Source organism: Rhinatrema bivittatum, chromosome 8 (assembly GCF_901001135.1).
Source record: "Rhinatrema bivittatum chromosome 8, aRhiBiv1.1, whole genome shotgun sequence".
In the NCBI taxonomy this organism is placed as follows: Eukaryota; Metazoa; Chordata; class Amphibia; order Gymnophiona; family Rhinatrematidae; genus Rhinatrema; species Rhinatrema bivittatum.
Genome location: NC_042622.1, coordinates 169,656,321 through 169,681,209, shown reverse-complemented (window position 1 = coordinate 169,681,209; position 24,889 = coordinate 169,656,321). Strand labels below are relative to the sequence as shown.

Below are 24,889 nucleotides of genomic sequence, written 5' to 3'. Positions count from 1 at the left end.
ACCTTTACAAAAATATTAACATATACTATACAAAAAATATCACCATGTAATTTGCATTCCAACTGACATTTAAATATATAGTATTAAAAAACTAGCAATTGTGCCATGTCATTATTTCATATAGGCACTGATTAATATATTTTTGATCATTTAGCATATGATTACATGTTTTCAGGATTGGGTACAGTTTTTTTTAATTGTATGTATTTGAATATGTCAATTGGAATGCAAATTACATGGTGATATTTTTTGTATGTGTAAATATTTTTGTAAAGGCTTTGTAATTATTTTTATATTGAATGGTTACAATAAAAATTTTTTTTATATATTTATTTTTGATATGGTATTTAATGCAGTTCTACATGACATACTAGTGCAGGTTTAACTTCTGGTTTACATGGTATAAATATACAAGAGTGCACTTTCCACATTTCAATAGATGTCCAGCATTCTTCTTTCTATAACTATAAAAATGTGCATACTGGTAGCAGATTTACATATAGCCATTAGAATTGTTTAAATTAATACGGTATAGCCAGTCACAGATATATTTTGACAATTGTGTAACCCAATTATTGGTTTAGGGGTTGGAGGTGTAAACTCTTCTGCCCGGTATCAGTAAATGATCACTTGAGAGAGCTCTGTATTGGTGTCTTGTGTGGCATACTCTCTCTCCATAAGGTGTATCTTATTATATTATTTGTAGACTTTAATAAAAAGCATGTTTTTTTCTCAGCTGCTGCCTCCAAGCGTTTCTTCAACCAGTACAACACCAGACACAGAATAAGAGACCCCAAATTTCAAATGTGCAAATAAAGACTGAAATGAGAACAAAAGAAGCATGCAGTACAACACAGGAGAAATACAAATGGAAATGCATTTTCTCCTGTACTGAACAAACCACAAGGATTAAGAGAGAAACATTTCCAAAGCTGTCTTATTCCAATTGCTAACGTGAAAATAAAATGCTTTTATCTACCTTTAGGGGCGGATTTTAAAAGCCCTGCGCGCCGGCGTGCCTATTTTGCATAGGCCGCCGGCGCGCGCAGAGCCCCGGGACGCGCGTAAGTCCTGGGGCTTTCTAAAAGGGGCGGGGAGGGGGCGTGTCGGGGGGGTTCCCGAAACGACACAGCGTTTCGGGGGTGGGCCCGGGGGCGTGGCACCGGCCCGGGAGCATGATCAAGGCCTCCGGACCAGTCCCCGGGTCGGGTGACGGCGCGCCAGCAGCCTGCTGGCACGCGCAGATTTAAGTCTGCTTTTAGCAGGCGTAAATCTGCCAACAAAGGTAAGGGGGGGGGGGGTTTAGATAGGGCCGGGGGAGGGGGGGTGGGTTAGGTAGGGTAGGGTAGGGGGAGGGCGAAGGAAAGTTCCCTCCGAGGCCGCTCCGAAATCGGAGCGGCCTCGGAGGGAACAGGCAGCGCGCGCTGGGCTCGGCGCGCGCAGGTTGCACAAATGTGCACCCCCTTGCGCGCGCCGAACCCGGATTTTATAGGCTACGCGCGTATCTTATAAAATCCAGCGTACTTTTGTTCGCGCCTGGTACGCGAACAAAAGTACGCGATTGCGCAATTTTTAAAAATCTACCCCTTATTGTCTGGTGATTTTATTTTTTTAATTGCATTGGTCCTCATCTCTCTTTTTCTGCTTTCCTCTTCTTATCTTTCGCTAACTCCTTTTCCAGGATCTTCTGTCCATTTTCTTTTCTTCTCTCTCCCTGTCTGATATTGAGCTTTCACTTTTCATCTTATCTTGCTCCATTTCTATTGGCACTGCTTCTGTATCTCTTCCTCTCTATCCACTCAGATTTCATCCCTCCTTCCTCTCTTTTACCTCCAGTTTCCCCCTCCATTGCTTCTTCTCATCTCTCGACCTCACTCTCATTGGGTTGCTTAATCACTAACCCCTGCCCAGCATCTCCCTTCTCTCTCTCCCTTCTAGCATCTTCCCCTCTTTAAAATCTCTTTTTTCCTCTTAGCATCTCCCTCCCCAGTCTCTGCCCTACAGCATCTCTCTCCTCCACTCTCTCATCATTTACGCCACTTCTCTCCTCCACTCCCTCCCCTTCCTAGCATTTCCCTCCTCTGCTCTCCTCCACATCCCTCCACCCAGCATCCCCTTCTGGGCCTTGGTCCTCCTCCATTACCTGGCTGATCCAGCACTTCTCTATGGGAGGGGACTTGGCCTGGATTGGCTTTCTGATCTTCTGCTTTCCCATGGCCTGGGACTCTCCTGCTCCCTCTACTCTGCTGAGAGACCTTTAATTTAAATAACTGCAAGCTGTTCCTAACCCTGTCGCAGTAGGAGCTGCAGCAGAATCAAGCAGTGAAAGTGTGCTGGAATAAGAAACAGTCATAGAGATCTCCTTCTAGGCCCTGGCCCTCTGGTGGGAGGCTGGAGCTGGAAGGAGAACATGTGCAGTCTCTCGCACATCTTTCTGCGCCTTCACCGCCTGATTTTGTTGCAGTTTTTGTTGCGACAGGGCTCGGAGCAGCTTGTATTTATGAAATTAAAGGCCTGTCACCAGGGGAGGGCAGCAGCACTTCTCCTGCCCTTGCAGCCAGTGCCCTTCCAGCAGTGGTGCCGCTGATGTGGCCATATTGCCATAAGCTGGCTACAGCACTGCCTTCTGTCCTTTTACTCTGTCACATTCCATTTATGTGGAAGGTAAAATAAATGGTAGGTCAGAGATTCCAAAAGGTATCATTTAGGAGCCTTTGTTTGCTGTTTTTAAAAAGAGCATTGTGTTCTCTGCTATATACCACAGAAGTGTCTTTTTAAAAGCACTTTGGCAGATCCAACCTACTATGCAACTAGCCTAAAACTCAGTATGACAATGCACAATTAAGCTCTGGAATTCATTGCCAGAGGATGTGGTTAGTGCAGTTAGTGTAGCTGGGTTTAAAAAAGGATTGGATAAGTTCTTGGAAGAGAAGTCCATTAACTGCTGTTATTCAAGCTGACTTAGGGAATGGCCTCTGCTATTAGTGACATCAGTAGCATGGGATTTATTTAATGTTTGGGTACTTGCCAGATACTTGTCACCTGGACTGGCCACTGTTGGAAACAGGATGCTGGGCTTGATGGACCCTTGGTTTGACCCAGTATGGCAACTTCTTATTCTAAATTATTTTCTCACTAAAAATAAATGCCTCATTTGTACACACTCTCTCTCCCATACTTACACTGCATACATGCACCCATGCCCATCAGAGATCCTCATACACACTAACCCTATCAGAAAAGGTTGTTTCATTTTGTGGCTCACCGTCAGGGCGCTCAAGAAGGTCCCAGTTCTGACACTCCTTTCGACGCCGCTCCTCCTTGCCGTGCTCTACCTCCCCTCCCCCAGCAGTCTCCATAGGTGCACATGACCAGAGGTGGGGAACCGAGCTTCAGCACCTGCTGATGACAGCACCTGCTCCGGGTATAAAAGGCCATTGCAGACAGCCAGCAGACGCCTCAGCATTAGGTCACCTGTATCTTGTATGAAGTGTGAGTTGCTGCTTCCTGACTCCTGTGTTCCTAATCCTGTGCCTACCTCGTCTCTCCAGCCCAGCCTACCTCGTCTTATTCTGCCTCATCTTATCCAGCCCTTGCCTCCCTGGCTGCCCTGCCATGTCAGTCCTTCTCCCAGTATCCTAAGCCTGCCCTCTGACTGACTTCTGGATCTGACCCTAGCTTGGACTTTAACTACTCTTGTCTGCTGCCTGCCACTGACCCTTGCCTGGACATGGACTCTTCTAGCTTGCCTCTCACCTCTGACCCTAGCCTGGCCCTGAACCTTCACCTACACCACTCCCATAGAGACTCTCGCCTAAGACCTGCTGGCCCCCAGAACCCAAGGGCTCAACCCAAGGGGAAAGGGTTTGATATAGGTGAAGCTCCTGACCCATCCCTTCTGTAGTTCCAATAGCTGTCGATGAGGGCCTATGAGGCCGTCCCCATAGGTAGAGTAAAATTCAGCACAACAACAAGAGTCCATGAATCTTACAAAGGTGGAGAAGACAAAACTGGAACAAAACTATACACACTTACTAACAATTTAATTTTTTATAGCCTCTTCTAGGGAGAAGGTGTCAATGTCTTTGTACGTGCCATTTTAGACTACACGTGACAACATACATTATCTATGTTCTGGGCCAAGGCATCAGGATGTGAGCAGGGCACAGAGAGAATTTGAACCGAAGTTGGCGAAGAGAGAATCTGAATTGAAGTTGGCCATACAGGCAAAAACTCATAATAAAAACTTTAAAAAATATATCCGAAGCAAGAAACCTGTGAGGGAGTCGGTTGGTCCATTAGATGACAGAGGGGTTAAAGGGACTCTTAGGGAAGATAAGGCCATTGCAGAAAGACTAAATGAATTCTTTGCTTCCGTGTTTACTAATGAGGATGTTGGGGAGATACCAGTTCCGGAGATGGTTTTCAGGGGTGATGAGTCAGACGAACTGAATGAAATCACTGCGAAGCTGGAAGATGTAGTAGGCCAGATTGACAAACTAAAGAGTAGCAAATCACCTGGACCGGATGGTATGCATCCTAGGGTACTGAAGGAATTAAAAAATGAAATGTCTGATCTATTAGTTAAAGTTTGTAACCTATCATTAAAATCATCCATTGTACCTGAAGACTGGAGGGTGGCCAATGTAACCCCAATATTTAAAAAAGGCTCCAGGGGCGATCCGAGTAACTATAGACCAGTGAGCCTGACTTCAGTGCCGGGAAAAATAGTGGAAACTATTCTCAAGATCAAAATCGTAGAGCATATACTCCTCCTTTCGGTCTATATGCCATCTATTATTAACTTTAATATTGGTTACATTTATTTTAATATATATATACCCTTTTTTTAATAGTATTAATCAATCTTCTAACATTGAATTACAAGAAATCACTAATTAGTATAAGTTACTCCCACACTCTGTTATAATTGAACTGCTATTTTTATTTTGATATTCTAGATCCCACAGTTCTCTTCCCCCCATTGGAAGTATTGTTGAGTTTTATAGTGTATTAATCTAATGTTTTTTATTACATTACTATGGTTCATAATCTTATTTTGCTATAATTTAATTCTATTGTAAAGCCTGTTGCTAATTTAATGTTCACTGTAAACCGAGGTGATGTTTGCTAACGAACCGCGGTATATAAAAATCTTTAAATAAATAAATAAATAAAAATATAGAAAGACATGGTTTAATGGAACACAGTCAACATGGAGTTTTTAAAAAAAGGGCTCAAAACCTGGCTCTTTACATTAGCCTACCCAGACGTTGACCAAACTTAGCTTGCACTTTAACCCTGCAGCCCACCCTTTCCCCCCTCCTCCTCTCTGCCTCTCCTTTTCTCCCCCTTTCTTCACCCCAAGCAGACTTCAAAATATAGTGTTTCTCCCCCCTAAGCAATGACACCTAAATTCTGTTATAAGTTTCCCCTCACCCTCCTTTAAGCCTACCCTACCATTCTCCCCCCTGCCCACCCCCCTGTCACTGCCATCACTGGTCTGGTACCTACCAGCCCACCTGTACATATTGTCTATTGTTAATTTATTTTCTTCAAATGTTCCTATCAAATTTCTCTCTTTCCCTATCCTTCCTACTGCTGTCCTCTCTCCTCCTTCATTACTGCTCCCCCCTTCCCTTCCCTATTTATTGTATTTCTCTCTCTTGATATTTTGTTACAATGTAAACCGGCATGATGTTCAGACGAATGTTGGTATATAAAAATCAACAAATAAATAAATGGATTTACCCAAGGGAAGTCTTGCCTAACAAATCTGCTTCATTTTTTTGAAGGGGTTAATAAACATGTGGATAAAGGTGAACCGGTAAATGTAGTGTATTTGGATTTTCAGAAGGCATTTGACAAAGTCCCTCATGAGAGGCTTCTAAGAAAACTAAAAAGTCATGGAATAGGAGGCGATGTCCTTTCATGGATTACAAACTGGTTAAAAGGCAGGAAACAGAGAGTAGGATTAAATGGTCAATTTTCTCAGTGGAAAAGGGTAAACAGTGGAGTGCTTCAGGGATCTGTACTTGGACCGGTGTTCTTCAATATATATATAAATGATCTGGAAAGGAATACGATGAGTGAGGTTATCAAATTTGCAGATGATACAAAATTATTCAGAGTAGTTAAATCACAAGCGGATTGTGATACATTATAGGAGGACCTTGCAAGACTGGAATATTGGGCATCCAAATGGCAGATGAAATTTAATGTGGACAAGTGCAAGGTGTTGCATATAGGGAAAAATAACCCTTGCTGTAGTTACACGGTGTTAGGTTCCATATTAGGAGCTACCACCCAGGAAAAAGATCTAGGCATCATTGTGGATAATACTTTAAAATCGTCGGCTCAGTGTGCTGCAGCAGTCAAAAAAGCAAACAGAATCTTAGGAATTATTAGGACGGGAATGGTTAATAAAACGGAAAATGTCATAATGCCTCTATATCGCTCCATGGTGAGACTGCACCTTGAAACCTGTGTACAATTCTGGTCGCCGCATCTAAAAAAAGATATAGTTGCAATGGAGAAGGTACATAGAAGGGCAGCCAAAATGATAAAGGGGTTGGAACAGCTCCCCTATAAGGAAAGGCTGAAGAGGTTAGGGCTGTTCAGCTTGGAGAAGAGACGGCTGAGGGGGGATATGATAGAGGGCTTTTAAGATCATGAGAGGTCTTGAATGAGTAGATGTGAATCGGTTATTTACACTTTCAAATAATAGAAGGACTAGGGGGCATTTCATGAAGTTAGCAAGTAGCACATTTAAGACTAATCGGAGAAAATTCTTTTTCACTCAACGCACAATAAAGCTCTGGAATTTGTTGCCAGAGGATGTGGTTAGTGCAGTTGGGTTCAAAAACGGTTTGGATAAGTTCTTGGAGGAGAAGCCCATTAACGGCTATTAATCAAGTTTACTTAGGGAATAGCCACTGCTATTAATTGCATCAGTAGCATGGGATCTTCTTAGTGTTGGGGTAATTGCCAGGTTCTTGTGGCCTGGTTTGGCCTCTGTTGGAAACAGGATGCTGGGCTTGATGGACCCTTGGTCTGACCCAGCATGGCATGTTCTTATGTTCTTCCTATTATCTAATTCACGTTCCCAAAATGGGTGGTGGGTTTGCTGGACAAGATCCCAGGGTTTTGGTAGCAGTGATGTATACACCGGCATAGCCTCTACATGAGGGCATGATAGCCAGAGATGCCCTGTGTGGAGCCCTGCAGGGTATATGTGGCACCAGATGGAGTACCATATCCATTGTCCATGCACCTTTGCTGTCCTGTGTCGATATGTTAAGTGCTGTTGAAAGCTATGGATTTACATCCTCTCTAAAATTCCTTTCTTGTGTGCTCCTGATCAGCTTTATTTGTGCTCTGTCCAAACTTCAGGGTAGCATATAAGATAGCAACCAGGCCCTTCCAAACGGCAACTTCACTGCAGCCTCCTTTCTTCTCTCTTTAAATGAGTGAATAAAGCCCATAGCTTTATCAGTTTCTACAAACAGTAAAAACACACAGAAATGTGTTTATTGGGCGACTGTGTCTTGTGTAACTAGCGGTGTTATTTTAATTTGTAATCTACTTTTGGGAGACTTATTTCCAGCTGTGAAAGCAATCTATAAAAATAATAAATACATTCTCTCTGCAGAATTCACCATTCAGTTTGTAGTCTGTGCTCACTGCTCTCTTCACTGTTATGGTGTCTTATTTCTCTCCAACAGATAGTTCACTAAAATACTACTCTTTATTCTCAAGTTTTGTTCTGATTGCATATTGCGTTATAAGAATCTCAGCAAAGGAGCAGCAAGTGTGCTCAGATCAGCAAATCAAGGGTCACCTGGCTCTGCCAAACAGTTTTAAAGGTACTGATGAAATACAGAAAGAAGATAAACCTTGGACCACATCCCTGGACCAGCATTCAGGACTGTTATTTGATGTGAGCCTGCTCTACTTTCCCATTAACTTCCCTCATATAAATATTGCTGAAATGTGTATTTCACTCTTGAAAGACGAGAGCATTGCAAAACTCATCACCTCTGCCAGCAGCTTCCGAGCAGAGGAGGGAAGTGCTGAACTGGAGATGGGGAAACAAGCAACAGACAGTTTTACTCACATTGAGAAGGGACCTCATCAATAAGATGCAAAAGGTGCAGTCACCAACCATACAAGCCTGCAGAGATATAACCAGACTAGCTCTGGAGCCTGCATTTTAATTTGCTACTGGAGGCCACAGTATGCTAAAAGCAGCAGCTCCCTTCTGTAATGTTTTAAAGCACAAAAGCAGATTAGTGAAGGCTTCCCCTTTCAAATCCTGTTCCAAAAATGGTTCACTGTTCATTTATCCACCTGAGCTGAAGTAATCGACTGGACCTCTCAGCCACAGGTTCGCTATCCTCCATCAGTACTGGATGCAATGTGTGATGTCATCGTGCATCATAATGAATCACATCCAATGGATATTAAGTAATTTTAGACTCCCTTTGTGACAGGACCATTTCCAGGGGTGCAGAGAAATAGAAGGAGACCTTATTAAAATGATGTAGAGAGTGCTTCCAGAACACTGTAAAATATTACTTTTTTTTTAAAGGAGATTCTCTTTGGTGATTTCAAAAGCAGTTCTGAATGGAAAGCAGATGTACCATAGAATTAGAAACTGGTTACCTGTGATCAATAACCGTAACATTGGAAGGAGGAATTCCCAGAACATCACAACTATGCACAAGCTCTTTTGTACGAACGTCACCTTGATTGTAGTAATTTCCTAAGAATAAAGGAACACGGAAAGTGTCAGTCCTGCTCCAATGATTAGTTCTCATCTCTAAAGCAGAACAGAACTATAGCAAAATAGAAAAGCAAGCATTAAATATTTATACCTCAAATTTCAAAGCAGAAAATACTTAGTATCTGTGTGTAACAATATAGAAATAAATTGACATTCAGCAGGATTGAAAGCACTACCTCCCAGTGTTGCAGTGTGCAGGCTCTGCATTTTGTATTATTCTACACAAAAGCCAAATAGACTTATCTACTATACTCAACGGTTTAGGGGAAGGGAGGGTTCTCAAAACAAGACGGCAGAATTACCACAGGTGAAAAGAAAACTTTAACATAAGAACAAAAGAAAGAGTGCTACGCACCCAAGGAAACACAAGAGGAAACAAAACACAGTGCAAAAAACAAAACAAACCTTCAATGCTTGGTTAATTCATGAATCTTTAAAAAGGTAACCAGACCTGAAGAGACTGGAATAAAGTTAATCTGGAGAAAAATAAAAATGGTGTCTTATTTCAGTTTTTGTATAAAATGTAAACATGTCTCATGTAGCTAATTGTCCTCGCTTACAAGGTGATACACTGTTGCCCCATGAAAGGATGTTTAGCTGAATGTCCACAGCCACTGCTACTAAATACTGTGCATTTTACTGCGCCGACAGTCCCTGGCAGGTTTGGTTTGGGTTTTTTTCCCCAGAGAACTGAAAGCAGTTTGAAAGAGGAATGGCTACAATAATACTCTGGCTGCAGTAGCAGCAGCTTGCAGGCCAATTTGTAGCACTGGATATATTTGCAGTAACTGTTTGGTATGCTTACAAATTGGAGAAATTACTTACCTGATAATTTCGTTTTCCTTAGTGTAGCAGATGGACTCAGAACCAATGGGTATAGTGTACTCGTGCTAGCAGTTGGAGACGGATCAGATTTCAATCTGACGTCAGCCCCTAGTACATATACCCCTGCAGGAAGTGCAGCTCCTCAGTATTCTTCCTTGCAAAGCATTGTGGATATATGTTTGACTGACCGATTGGTTAATTTGATTAACTTGTATAACTTCGTAACTATATAAACGTTATAACTTGATTAACCGGATTAATTTGAACTGGTCGATTGAGTATAGCTGGAGACCGCCAGGGAGCTCAACCGGAAAGCGTCGACACCCAGCCGGGTGGAGGCCTAGGTAAACGAAAAGAGGCTTACCCTTGAATCATTTGCAATTCCATGCGTGACGGCAGCCAAGGGCGGGCTGCTGAGTCCATCTGTCTACACTAAGGAAAACGAAATTATCAGGTAAGTAATTTCTCCATTTCCTAGCGTGTAGCAGATGGACTCAGGACCAATGGGATGTATAAAAGCTACTCCCGAACCGGGTGGAAGGCTGCCTGTGACCCACTCAGTATTGCCCTTGCAAATGCCGTGTCCTCCCGAGCCTGAAAATCCAGACGGTAGAATCTGGAGAAGGTGTGGATGGAGGACCATGTCGCCGCCCTGCAAATCTCTGCGGGTGACAGCATTCTGGTTTCTGCCCAGGATACTGCCTGGGCTCTGGTCGAATGGGCCTTGACCTGTAGAGGCGGAGGTTTCCCTGCTTCTACGTAGGCCGCCTTGATGACTTCCTTGATCCAGCGGGCTATGGTTGCCCGTGAGGCTGCTTCCCCTAGTCTTTTCCCGCTGTGAAGGACGAAAAGGTGGTCCGTCTTCCGTAGGGGTTCTGACATTTCCAGGTATCTGGAAAGGATTCTGCCAACGTTGAGGTGATGCAGACTACGGGCTTTTTCCGAATTCTTCAGGGCTCCCGCCGACGGCAGCGAGATGGTCTGGTTCAGATGGAAGTGGGAGACCACTTTGGGAAGGAATGACGGTACCGTGCGCAGCTGGATGGATCCCGGAGTGAACCTAAGAAAGGGTTCACGGCAAGACAGTGCTTGTAGTTCAGAGATGCGTCGCGCTGAACAAACTGCCAGTAGGAAGACAATCTTCAGGGTCAGCTGACGGAGTGATAGCCCTCGAAGAGGTTTGAAGGTGGTTCCAGACAGGAAGTCCAAGACGAGGTTGAGATTCCACAGAGGTACCCGGCCACTTCAGAGGTGGACGAATGTGTTTGACTCCTTTCAGGAAATGTGACACATCCGGGTGAGAGGCTAGGCTATCGCTATCGCCCCTGGTGCCGAAGCATGCCAGTGCTGCCACCTGTACCTTGATGGAGTTGAGGGACAGTTCTTTCTGGAGTCCGCTCTGTAGGAACTCCAGCATCACGGGAACTTTAAGTGAACGTGTCTTGATGTCGTGATCTTCGCACCAGGCTTCAAATATTCTCCAGATCCTTATGTATGTTAATGATGTGGAGAACTTGCGTGCTCGGAGGAGGGTGTCTATTACCGCCCCCGAGTATCCACTCTTCTTCAGGCGAGCCCTCTCAATGGCTAGACCATAAGAGAGAATTGAGCTGGGTCCTCTTGGAAGATTGGACCCTGTTGTAGTAGGTCCCTGAGAGGGGGCAGGGGTAGAGGGTTCCCTGCCAGCAGTCTTCTCATGTCTGCGTACCACGGTCTTCTTGGCCAATCCGGGGCCACCAGAAGAACTAGTCCCTTGTGTAGCTGTATCTTGTGAATGATTGCGCCCAAGAGGGGCCACGGCGGGAAGGCGTATAGTAGGGTCCCCCGTGGCCAGGCCTGCACCAGGGCATCGATTCCTTGGGATTGTAGATCCCGCTTGCGGCTGAAATATCTGGGTACTTGGGCGTTGGTTCTGTTCGCCAGAAGGTCCATTTCCGGTGTTCTCCACCGGTTTACTATCATCCGAAAGGCTGCGGGAGACAGCTTCCATTCTCCTGGGTCTAGACTTTCTCTGCTGAGGAAGTCCGCCGTGATGTTGTCCTTCCCGGCGATGTGGGCGGTGGAGATCTCCTGTAGATTTGCTTCCGCCCATGCCATTAGTGGGTTTATCTCCAGTGACACCTGTTGGCTTCTGGTTCCCCCTTGCCTGTTGATGTAGGCAACCGTTGTGGCGTTGTCAGACATCACTCTGACCGCTTTGCCTCGGAGTCTTTGGGTGAACCGCAGGCAGGCGAGTCTGACTGCCCACGCTTCTAGGCGATTGATGTTCCATCCTGCCTCTCTTCTGTGTTCCACTGCCCTTGGGCGGTTAATTCCTCGAAGTGTGCTCCCCATCCCTGTAGACTGGCATCTGTAGTTAGCAGAGTCCAGGTTGGGGATGATAGTCTTGAGCCTCTGTTCATGTGGCTGGGCTGCAGCCACCAGTGTAGTTTGGTTCGAACTGTGCCCGGAAGGGCTAAGCGTACGGTGTAGTTGTGCGACCGTGGGTTCCAACGGGACAGCAGTGAGTGTTTGTAGAGGCCTCATGTGGGCCCTCGCCCAGGGGACCACTTCCAGTGTGGATGCCATCAGCCCTAGGGCCTGCAGGTAATCCCATGCCGTGGGGCGAGGGTCGCTCAGCAAGGATTGCAACTGGTTCCACAGTTTTGACCTCCTTGTGGGAGTCAGGCTGACTTTGTCTTCCTTGGTGTCGAAGTGGACCCCCAGGTACTACAACGATTGTGAGGGCTGCAGGGAACTCTTGTTCGTGTTGACCACCCATCCGAGGCTCTCCAGTAGAGACTTGACTCTGTTGGTTGATTGGATGCTTTCCTCTGGTGACTTTGCCCTGATCAGCCAGTCGTCCAAGTAAGGATGTACGAGGACTTCTTCCTTCTGCAGTATTGCCGCCACTACCACTATCACTTTGGTGAACGTCCGTGGTGCTGTGGCTAGCCCGAAGGGTAGGGCCCAGAACTGGTAGTGATGGCCCAGGATCTTGAAGCATAGGTAACGCTGGTGTTCCCGATGAATTGGGATGTGCAGGTATGCCTCTGACAGGTCCAGGGAGGTGAGGAACTCTCCCGGCTGTATTGCCTTTATTACGGATCTCAGGGTTTCCATGCAGAAGTGGGGGATCTTCAGGTATCGGTTTACGGATTTGAGGTCCAGGATTGGTCGGAACGTTCCCTCTTTCTTGGGAACGAGAAAATATATGGAATAATGACCAGAGTTTATCTCCTGAGGAGGTACCGGAGTTATAGCCTCAAGGGACAGTAGCCTGGCCAGTGTAACTTCCACTGCCACCTTTTTGGTGGGATCGTGGCAGGGGGACTCCACAAACTTGTCCGGGGGGGGGGGGGGGGGGGGGGGGGGTGCGTATGAAGTCCAGGTAGTACCCTTCCCGGATGATGGCTAGGACCCACTTGTCCGAAGTTCTCTCAACCCATCTTTGGTAGAATAGGGCCAGTCTGCCCCCTATGGCTTCCCTTGGATGGGTCGGCTGATCCTCATTGCGGAGCGCGGCCGGGCCCTGTGCCCGAGCTGTTTCCCCTCTTGTTGTGCTTGTTCCGAAAGGACTGATTCCTGTCCAAAGGGCGGGGCGCCTGGTAGCTGCTCCTGTATGGGTTGAAGCGCTGCGAGCTTCTGCCCCTGGAGGCCCTGGAAGGCTCTCCTTGACTTGTCTTCCGGAAGGCGCGGTACTGGGGATTCGCCCCATTTGCCCGCCATCTTTTCTAAATCGCTGCCGAACAGAAGTGTTCCTTTGAAGGGCATCCTTGTGAGGCGTGTTTTGGAAGATGGGTCGGCAGACCAGCTTCTGAGCCAGAGCTGTCTCCTGGCCGCCACCGCAGATGATACTCCTCTGGCCGCTGTGCGTACGAGGTCAGAGGCTGCGTCCGTTAGAAAGGATAGCGCTGGGTCCAGGATATCTCCCGGGGTGCCGTTCCTGGCCTGGCATAAGCAGGCACGTGTCACCAGGGTGCAGCAGGCCACAATCTGAAGAGACATGGCGGCCACATCAAATGACTGTTTAAGCATGGCTTCCAGCCGCCGGTCATGCGTGTCCTTGAGTGCTGCTCCTCCCTCTACCGGAATGGTGGTGCTCTTGGAGACTGCGCAGACCATGGCATCCACTCTTGGGCAAGCGAGCATGTCTTTGGTTGCTGGATCCAGGGGGTACAAGCTGGCCAAGGCCCGCCCCCCTTTAAAGGCAGACTCTGGGGTGTTCCATTCCAGGTCAATTAGCTGTTGCGCGGCTCGCAAGAACGGGAAATGACGGGAGGTCTGTCGGAGGCCTTCCAGAAATGGGTTCTCCTCGGGATCCCCCTGGGTTTCTGAATCCGGAATCGCCAGTTCCGCCAGGCATTGGGAGACCAGATCCGGGAGCTCCTCCCTTGTGAAGAACCGTCTCATGGTTCGGTGGGGTTCTGTCCCCGGGGGGAGTTCTCCTTCTAGGGGTTCGACTTCTTCTTCTGAGATGTCCGTGCCCCTGAAGGTGGGGACTACTTGGCGGTAAAGGCCTATGCCTTGAGCATAGGGGTCCTCCTGCGACGTATGTGGTTGGTCCTCCCGGGAATCCGTTTGCATTCGGACAAAGGCGTGAATCCCCTTGAAGAGTTCCACCCAAGAAATAGACGAGGGGTCCACATTGAGTGGCGCTGCTTCCCTGGGAGCCTCCGGCTGAGAGAGAGTCCCGCTGGGGGTTGCTAGCTCCAGGGAGCCCCCTGAAGAGCTAGTCCCCGGCCCTGGGCGAGGCTGAGCCTGTGGTGGATCTCCCAGGGCCTCCTCGCATTGGGTGCATAAGGCATCGGCTTCCTGGCTCTGGGCGGCCCTGAGGTGGCATGCTGAGCAGAGGCCTAGGGATTTTACTTCAGTTATTGGAGGTGTCGAGGTTGCCTGCGCGTACATGTTTCGCTCCGGAGCGCCTGGCTGCGTGCGTGGAGGTTGTGTGCGTATCTGTGCGCTTAACCGGGGTTTGTGCGCGTATCTGAGCGCTTAACCTGGGATGTGCGCGCGGGGAAGTCGAGTGCGCGTAATCCGTGCGACCGGGACTTGCGTGCGCCGCTTAAGCGTCCAAGTGTTCTTGTGCGTATAACTTACGCGCAGAAGTAGGTTTGTGCGCACAGGTAAATTTTGTGCGCTCGGCCGGGCGGCGATGTGAACGGCGAGATTAAGGCCAAGATGGCGACGGCGACCATGCGGGCAAGATGGCGACTACCTCGGAGGGTCTCCACGTGGGTAGGCCCTTGGAAATGCCGGGGTCTGGCCCTGCTAGGGCGGATCAACCCGGTGGCGCTGGCTTCGGCTGATGGCCTGCGCTCGTCCTCAATCCTCGGAGACCGGCACAAGTAAAGATTTCTACCTTACCTTATCTTCGGCGCTTACCGGTCTAGACCCGGGCGGTCTCTGGCTGCGGGGGGAGAGGGCAACTACCTTCACCGCCGCTTTTGAGGGTGCACCCGCTGCCTCTCAGCCGCGTCCGAACTCCTCTCACTCGGGGGCTGTAAGTCCTCGCCGCGATTCGGCCGCCAGACTGAGGCTGCCTCTATGCCGCGCCCGATCCTTCGGGGGCTAGGTCCCGCCGCGATTCGGCCGCCGGACCGAGGCTCACCTCCGAGGGACCACGGAAATCACCTCGGGAATCTCGACTAGGGGAGGGACCAGAGGGTATCACCGCAGGAGAGCGGGGCTCGTCTTCAGTAGAATTTTCTTCTTTAAATTTGGTTCCAACGCTCTGAGAGCATGCTGATAGCTCCTAACTGCTATGGAGACAGAAAATACTGAGGATCTACACTTCCTGCAGGGGTATATGTACTAGGGGCTGACGTCAGATTGAAATCTGATCCGTCTCCAACTGCTAGCACGAGTACACTATACCCATTGGTTCTGAGTCCATCTGCTACACGCTAGGAAAACCTTCATTTTAAATAAAAGTCTTATGTGCTAATCAAATTTGTACATAGCTCTATTTGTATCTTGAAAAAAGACAAGTCATTACTTATACAATTACATATCCCTGAAAATACTTGGATCTCTAATCCGAATCAATGTCCGAAAGACAAACAGCATCTGATTCTGAGTTTTTATTCTCATGCACTGAAACAAGCTTCTCTACTCTTTCACAGGTGAGTCCGTTTCTTCATGTGGTGTGTGCATTTCCAAACACGGACCAGTTTCTTTCACTTGCTACAGAAGGTGGAGGAATCTGAAGCCACTGAGAAGCAAGGGGTGGGGGGGGGCAGAGGCTATGTGGTATAAAGGCCCAGCCACCTTGTCGCAGGAGCAACAGGCTTGGGAGAGTCCCAGATTGTAGTCCTGGACCAAATACCTGCAGATGTTCTGTATTCTGTGCATTTTAAGTCCTTGGTTCATAACCCACTCAATTGCAGTAGCAATGCCATTATCCTTGCTAACATTTTTACCTTTCTATTTTAGACCTAACAGATCCACAGCAGTGTGAATTGGCTGGCAAGAGACAGAAAATAAACACATTATATAGAATATCAATGTGTTACCTCGATGGGTGAACATTTCTCAAAGAAAGGTCACTCTCTTAATGACCTCGCAATCAGACTATTTAAAAGGAATTTCAGACCTACACAAGAAAGCAAAACACTAGATATTAAGATGGTCAAGCTCTCTGAAATGAACACAAAAGGATTTAACGAGGACATCTCAAGCCGTTCTTGACCCATTCCGGTCTGGTTTTGCCCTCTACTTTCAACTGAAACAGCCCTTGCCAAAAGTTTTCAATGACTTGTTCTCTTATCTGTCTGCTGCTTTTAACACTGTTGATCACCACCTACTACTTGATACTTTGTTCTCGCTTGGATTTCGGGACTCTGTGCCGTATTTCGTTCTCTTAACTCTCCCATCGCACTTTTAGCGTTTCCTCTGGTGGTTCCTCCTCTACTGCCATTCCACTATCAATTGGTGATCCTCAGGGCTCCTCCGTCCTGGGTCCTCTTCTTCTCTTCTCACTATATACTAATTCCCTTACTGCTCTTTCCTCTTACGGCTTTCAATATCATTTTTATGCTGATGACTCCCAGATCTATACCTTTGTACACCAGAAATTTCACCAGAAATCCAGTCCTGCGTGTTTGACATTGCTGCCTGGATGTCCCGCTGCCACCTTAAACACAACATGGCCAAGACAAAGCCCTTTAACTTCCCCCCAAGTCCACCTCCCTCTTTCTCCATTCTGTGGATAACATGGTCCTCAACCTGGACCCATCAGTCCGTAACCTTGGAGCCTCTGATTCCTCTCTCCCCTTCTCTACACACTGCTAAAACGTGCCGTTTCTTTCTCTATAACATCACCAAAATCCATCCCTTCCTTTCTGAACACACTACCAGAACCCTTATCCACTCTCTCATCTCCTCCCACTTAGACTATTGCAACCTGCTCCTCACAGGACTCCCGGCGAGCCATCTCTCTCCACTGCAATCTGTCCTGAATTCAGTTGTGAGACTTATCTGTCGCCAAAGTCTCTCCATGCCCATAACCCCTCTTCTGAACTCACTGCATTGGCTTCCCATCTGCTCCTACACACAGTTCAAGCTCTTACTCACCTACAAATGCCTTCACTTTGCAGTACTGCACTACCTCTCCTATCTTTCTCTACACCCCTCCTCGGGTACTCCACTCATTGGACAAGTCACTCCTATCTGTGCTCTTCTCTTCTACTGTCAATTCTCGACTCCGTGCTTTCCACCTGGCTGCTCTGTGTGCTTGGAATAGTCTTCTGGAACCAGTGCGTCATGCTCCCTCTCTCGCTGTATTTAAATGCCATCTAAAGACCCACCTTTTTGAAGCTACATTTAAATCTTAGGCCCGACTGTCTGCTTTTAGCCTTAACTAACTTTCTTTTCTTTTTTTAACCATTGTCTTGTTTTATGAAATGTTCCGAGTCTCTTGCCCTGTATCTTTGACTTACTGGACAGTAAGCTCTATTAAACAGGGACTGCCTTTTTTGTATGTTTGTACAGCACTGTGCATGTCATGTAGCGCTATAGAAATGTGTAGTAGTAATAAATAGTGTGTGAGAGCAGCCAATGTAATATAGGCCATTTGAACAGTAAAGCTTTACCTCCCTAGAAATTAGAAATATCTTCCTGTCTAAACACCCCTTCCCTTTCCTGAGCTGTAATGGCAGATACAGACCACCTAAGGCCTAGCTGACTCCATACTATTTATTCCCACTTTTAACTGGGCTCTCTCTTCACTGACCTGATGAAATGAGCAGAGCTCCCGAAAAGTTGATCCAATAAAACATCTCACCTACAATTTATCATGGCAACCACAATACTGTAATCAGAACTGAAACTGTAATTATCTAATTCTTACCATTGTCTCACACCTTCATATTACATAGTTATTAGCAAGCATTGTGACAGTGCAATGGGCAGGTCCTGATAATATTTTAAAACCATGTCTTGCAAAGTATTTTATGTATTATTCTAATACGTCATAAGATTTTTCAAATTTTCCAGCTTTTCCACTTCTGGCACCTTAGGGAAAAAAGTTCTTTTTTTTTTTTTTTTTAATTTTTCTTCTCTTTCCTTTGTAAGAGAATTTTGTTATGGTTCCAGAATGAGATAAAATGTTTGGTCAGAAGGTCTCATACAAAAGCAGCTGGATCTTGCATCTATCTAGTGCTAGAAATTAGATACTCTAAAATATTCTACATTTTTCATCAGTTTCACCTTCATGATCAAAAAAGTAGCAAGAATGGAAAATGTGATCCACCGAAACAAAACCTCCAGCTGGGCATGTTATACACATTTGTGAAGTCAGACCCTTCCAGAATGAAAATTTTGACCAAATGTGCTCCTTTAAAGACAACATCCAAGTACACACAAAGCTTCTGAAATCTGTGTCAAAGTTAAATCAACCCACTGGGACAGACAAGTTGCTAGAAAAGCTATGCCTTATTCAAGTCTACCGCCTCTTCAGGAAACATGCAAGATCCTGACTTTGCTGCCAGGCCTTTGATGGGAAATCAGCACACTCCCTGTTTGAGACCTGACATATGTACACCATTACTAATTCTAGCTGGTAACCCAGACTTAGCCCACCCTACAGATATTATTTATTAGATTATGCCATTTTACCTGAACCAGTTCTCATTTTATTTAGGCCTACGTTTCTGTTCTGATGCTTTCACTATTCATTTTCATTATCTTGTATACACCAATCCTAACACTTCTATAAGGAGGCTATTCTAATTCATTCATGTGGGCTTTTAATTTCTATATATGCATACTAAGTTTTTTAAATATTCATTTTAATGTCTAATTATGTGTGCTAATTTTATTTACTCAAACCAATTTTAATTGCTACATATATGTGCTAACTTATCTGTTCATACTAGTTTTATCTCTATTTGTGTGTGCTAATAGCACTATTTGCCAATGCAACATATTAAGATCTGTTATGATTTTCTCCTATGTCCAATTTAACCTTGTTGAATGCTACTTGGGGTGAATCTTTTTCAAATAGGCAGTCCTGTCAGACAAATTTGATTGATTTTTTGATTGGGCGACTTAAGAATTGGATCGAGGAAGAGCATTCGATGTGATCTACGTGGATTTCAGCAAAGCTTTTGATATGGTCCCACATAGAAGGCTTGTGAATAAAATGAGAATCTTGGGAGTGAGTGCCAAGGTGGTGGTGTGGATTACAAACTGTTTGACGGATAGAAGACAGCATGTGATGGAAAATGGAACCTATGCTGTGAAGAGAGAACAGTGTTAAGCGGAGTGCCACAAGGATTGGTATTGGGACCGGACCTGTTCAATATCTTTGTGAGTGACATTGAGGAAGGGATAGAAGGTAAGTTTGTCTATTTGCAGATGATACTAAGATCTGCCACAGCATGGACACCCCAGAAGGAGTAGAGAGAATGAGATGTGATTTAAGGAAGTTTGAACAGTGGTCGAAGATATGGCAGCTGGGATTCAATGCCAAGAAGTACAAAGTCATGCATCTGGGGTGTGATAATCCAAAAGAGATGTATGTGATGAGGAGTGAAGGGCTGTTGTACATGGAGCAAGAGAGGAACCTTGGGGTGATAGTGTTGAGCAATTTAAAGTTGGCGAAACAATGTGATAAGGCAATAGCTAAAGCCAGAAGAATGCTTGGCTGCATAGAGAAAGGAATAACCAGTAAGAAAAAGGAGGTGATAATCCCCTTGTACAGGACCTTGGTGAGGCCTCACCTGGAGTACTGTGTTCAGTTTTGGAGCCCATATCTCAAAAGGGACAGAGCAAGGAGGCAGTCCAGAGAAGGGCAACAAAAATGGTGGGGGATCTCCATCAAATGACCTATGAGGAAAGGTTGAAGGTCCTAAATATGTAAACCCTGGAGGAGAGGAGGTGCAGGGGAGATATGATACAGACCTTCAGATACCTGGAAGGATTTAATGATGCACAATCAACAAACCTTTTCCGTTGGAAAGAAATCAATAGAACTAGGGGTCAGGTCATGTAATGAAATTCTAGGGAGGACGACTCAGAACCAATGTCAGGAAGTATTTATTCAAAGAGAGGGTGGTGGATGGCTGGAATGCCCTTCCAGAAGAGATGGTGAAAACAAAAACTGTGAAAGAATTCAAAGGGGCATGGGATAAACACTGTGGATCCCTAAAGGCTAGAGGATGGAAATGAGGAAAAGAACGTATGGGGGTAACGTGCTAGTGAGACGGTTACTACCCTTAACCAATAAGACTTCATACTGTTGATGCAACTCTATTATTGCTCTCTGCTTTAACGGCAGGGGGAAAAGGGGAATTAGCTTCAGACAGCAACCAAAGTCAGGAAGTATTTATTCAAGCATTGAATAAATACATCAGGAAGTATTTATTCAAGCATTGAATTTTACAGTCTGGGAAAACAAATATGCATGGGGATAACTTGCTGATACAGCTGTTATTACCCTTAACTAATAAGCCTTATACTTGTGATGCAACTCCAACATTGCTCTCTGCTTCAATGGTAAGGGGTAACAAGGAATTGGACTCAGACAGCAACCAACAAAGGCCCTGACTTTTGATGGTTTGGGAAACTAAGTATGGGGTTAACTTGTATGGCACAGAAGATGCCACACACTGATGCTACCATTATGGGAGAGACCTGTATGGCGTGGCTGATGCTACCATATGCTTGCTGGGCAGACTGGATGAACTGTTTGGTCCTTTTTTGCTGTCATTTCTAGGTTTCTATATTAAATTGTAATAAGTAATATATTATAGGAGGAGAGATCTATGGGCTAGGTTCAGGGTCTCCCTTTAAAAGAGTCACCTGAGTCTGAAGTATCTGTGCTGACTTTCGCTTCAGACAACTAGCTCTCCTGGGATTCTGTAGATGAGTACTTTCATTTCTGAGAATTGCTTGCCTAAATATGATTTTGGATTTCAGAAAAGGAAATGAAATTATCAACTTGCAGGTGACATTAGGACTAAAATCCAGTTTATGCAGAGAATAATGTAGTGTCTCTGTTAGGCTCCTTTGTAATTTGGCAATGTCTTCCAGGGTGCTAGTATATTTGTGGCAAGGTCCTAGGGTTGCATTTAAAGATCAGGGGTCACTCCAGGAAGTTAGCAAGTAGCATATTTAAAACAAATAGAAGAAATGTATTATTCACTCAACATATCATTAAGCTCTGGAATTCACTGCCGAAGGATGTGGTTCAGGCAGTTAGCTTAGCTGGATTTAAAAAAGATTTGGACAAGTTCTTGGAGAAGTCCATAAACTGTTATTGACCAGGTGGACTTGGGGAAAGTCACTACTTATTACCAAGTGTTAGCAATATGTGATCTATTTACTGTTTGGGATCTTTCCCCGTACTTGTGACCTGGATTGGCCACTGTTGGAGCCAGGACTTGAGGGACCCTTGCAACTGCAACATTATTCTCCGCTTTAATGGGAGGGGTGGGGAGAGGTATTAGATTCAGATGACAACCAACATGGGCCCTGACTTTTACAGTGTGGGATACTGATAACCAGATACAAGGGAAAAAGCACAGGACTGCTTCTACAGACAAGCCCATAAGGAAAGTACATAAGACAGAACTGTTTGAATTTTCAAGAAGGTTCATCACGCAGTAAAAGAGAAACATGGGGGTAACTTGCTCAGCATGGCAGAAGTTACCAAAAGAAGCTTGCTGGGCAGACTGGATGGACCATTTTGTTCTTTTCTGCCTTGATTACTATGTCATGTATGGCAATTCTTGTGTACTTATGTAGTTACATGACTCCCTATTTAAAGAGATGGGCTGGAGGTCAATTTCTAGGGCTCCCACATTTCCTGGTTTTCTTTTCTTGATTATTTGTTGGGGGAAAAAGTATTTATACAACTTTTTTATCCAATATAAAATTAAAAATTAAAACTAAAAAAATTATCCATTATCATAACTAAAAGGAAAGGTAAAAGTAAACTCTTACAGCTTTATCCAATTAGATAAAATTAGCTATTTTCAATTAAACTGTACCTATTAACCCACTTTGATATTCTTTTTCCTGATTCTCGTCTTGTGCCTTCTTGACTAGAAAAAAAGCTTCACATACGGTAGCAGGCTCAGTCTCTTATGTACACACTTATTGCATCATATCCATGTTTAGTAGTAGGTACTGCAAGGTTGTTTGAATTCATATTACTGGTGCACATAATAAATGACGGCAGATAAAGACCCATCTAGTCTATGCAAAAAAAAATATTTATTTTCACCACTGAACACTTGAGATTCTTTGTAGGGAATCAAACACATGGATCAGCTAAGAAGTCATAGATTGAGACTACACAGGTCCTTCTTTCAGACTAAAAATCTAAGACAAACAAACATTTTTCCTCTGCCATTAGTATTTTGCTTTCATTGGCACTTCACTATCCGGCCAAGTGCACTTATTTTTCTTCCCTTATGCATTCTTTAATGAATTTATTCTAAAAACAAGGCAAGTTTAATTTTCAATACCAAAGTTAACAATGAATTAATCATGGGTAATTAATTTTATTTTTATAACAGCACCGATAGTATACACAGTACAGTAGGGCTAGATATACTAAGCATTCACTCAGTGACAAGGGCGAAATTTTCAACAGCTGGCAAACTGCTGGTTTGCTGGTGTTTTTTTAAGAACATATATCTGCTTTGAAAATTTGCGGGTGTACACATGGCATGGTATACACACAAAGTTGCATACAAGTATGCACAAACAGGCTGATGCAATACCATGTGCTCAGGCTACCGCACAGGTTAACCTGTGGTTGGATGCACAATTTGGATGTGCATCCATACCCCTTATGCAATACGGGGATTAGCATGTCCAAAACACACATCTAAACCAGCATGAAGCTAATAACGCTCATCACATGTAAATACCATGTTGATGAGGCTATTAGCTAGTTCCCCCTTATGCAAACAATGTGTGCCTGACGCTCACATTTTAACCCTCAGAAATTAACACCAGCCCCAGAGTTGGTGTTAAGTCTTGAGGGGCCCCAAAAGTTTAACAGAAAAGCAGAAAATATTGCGTTTCTGTGGTTCTTCTGTCTTAAGATCGTGGTGATATTAAATCAGAGGAACAAAAGAAAGCAGCAACGTGAAAAAAAAGAGTGTCAGGTTAGGAAAACGGACGCTCAATTTACAAGCAGCCATTTTGCTAACCTGTGGCTGTGCAAGGGTTAGGAAAACAGACGCTGGTAAAATTGACTGTTTTCTTAACCTGCACACAAGCCACTTCTCCTGGGCACCCGATGCCGAGGGGATGCTAGGGACGCACAATTTCCCCCAGTGCCTCTTTTAACGCAGCAGCTCATTAGCCTACTGCAATGCGTGCCAGAGAGAGGTGGATGGGCATGCATTATGAAAGCGTGTGTTCATGATTGCATCGGCCTAAAAGTAATTTTCAAAAAAATTGTAGAAACCAGTTTCACAATAGGTAAAATCCGTTATTACATCTAGCCCTGTATGAGGCAAAAACGAAAGAGTCAACTAAAAACAGGCATACAACAAATGATCAAACAATGTCATACAACTACAAGCCAGGGGTTTCCCTGCCCCTAAGAGCTTACAGTGTAAGCAGCAGGAAAAGCATAGTCAAAGATACTTAAAGGTGGGAGAAGTCAGGGCTGGTATGGTGGTAGACCAAAGTGGAAACGGCGAGTCACTTTAAGCATCTTGCGGAGGGCCTCGTGTGAGCTCTGGTGGGGAATGGGGAGCCTTCCAGTTAGTCACTGTAGGCCCTGGGAGGGGGTGGTGGTGACCAGGCTCTTTTCCAGGTGATAAGGAGCCGGTGGCTCCAGCCAGGATTTGCGTACCTGCGGAGCAGCAGAGCACGGCCAGAGGCCAGCGCAACTTCCTGAGGCCCAGCACGGCCGGAGCGAAAAACATGCACTCGTCATCCGGATGGGCGAGCAGCAGCAACACAGGCCGCGACCGGAGCCCCAGGACAGCCTGCGCCCCGGACAGCCGGCAGACAGTCTGAATCCAGCGACAAAAGTAAAGCCAGAGGCCAGCCAGGAGCGCCGAGGCCCCCAGTGCCAGCACCGGGCCGCTTCCAGCCGCCATCCCGCAGAAGACCTGCGCCGGCTGGAAACCCGGTCCGCCCATTAACGTTCCGCCCGCGATTTCGGTGGGACCGTTTCACTGTTACACCGCCAGGTCCTAGCAGGGCTATATCGCGCCGTTCTCCCGTTTAACGTCCAGCATCAGTACTCCGGAGCCCGCTCGGCGGACTCGGGCTTCTTGTCCGGTATTTGCTTGCAGGGCAGTCCTCTATCAACGGCTCAGGGGCAGACAGCCCGGGAGAGAGGGGACAGGGGAGCACCGTCCTGTCAGGACCTGGGCCAGGCTGCGGCTGAAGGGTGCAGAGAGAGAGAGACGGAGCCCGAGTCCGCATCACCTTCGCCGCCGCGTACGGAGCATCCGATCCAGCCACTACTTCCCCGGCCCCCATCCCCCCCCGCGCCCGCCTCCAAGGCGGGAGCGCGCCCAGAGCGGAGTCGCGCGCACAGGGCGAGCGGCGCTTTCAAGATGGCGGCAGCAGCGGTGGTGCTGGTGCTGCCGCCTGAGTGACCTCCGCCCCCTCCTCTTTCCCGGGCCCAGCGGCGACGGGACCGGGAGCCGACCCGGGGCTCAGCGCGCTGCCGGTAAGTGTCTGTCTCCAGATCGAGGGGCATAGGCCGCCCTATAGCAGCACCGAGCGCTCCCTTCCAGTCTAGGTAGAGCCTGGCAGGCCCCGCACATACTACGGGTAGCGGGGTCGCTTTGGGTTTATGTTGAAGCCGCAGCAAGGCTG

General features: G+C 46.1%; 2 protein-coding genes across 18 annotated transcripts in view; one reads left to right on the top strand and one right to left on the bottom strand.

Moving 5' to 3' along the window:
- The window catches only part of PIGL (phosphatidylinositol glycan anchor biosynthesis class L), a 65,230-nt gene extending 40,790 nt beyond the window's left edge, over window positions 1-24,440 (bottom strand). The window contains exons 1-2 of the mRNA XM_029611306.1: window positions 23,910-24,440; window positions 8,665-8,764 (exon numbers count right to left, since the gene is read on the bottom strand). Coding sequence (XP_029467166.1) covers window positions 8,665-8,764; window positions 23,910-24,201 — 392 coding nt within the window. The 5' untranslated portion in view covers window positions 24,202-24,440. The remainder of the gene's footprint in view (window positions 1-8,664; window positions 8,765-23,909) is intronic.
- Window positions 24,441-24,578: 138 nt separating this feature from the next.
- Window positions 24,579-24,889, top strand: part of NCOR1 (nuclear receptor corepressor 1) — a 372,787-nt gene continuing 372,476 nt past the window's right edge. For 11 of the 17 annotated variants that reach the window (XM_029611291.1, XM_029611302.1, XM_029611294.1 and 8 more), the window contains exon 1: window positions 24,580-24,740. The gene's annotated coding sequence lies outside the window, so the exon portion shown is untranslated. Of the gene's footprint in view, window positions 24,741-24,889 lie in introns of all 17 variants that reach the window. The other 6 variants (XM_029611301.1, XM_029611303.1, XM_029611298.1 and 3 more) reach the window with 3 other exon arrangements.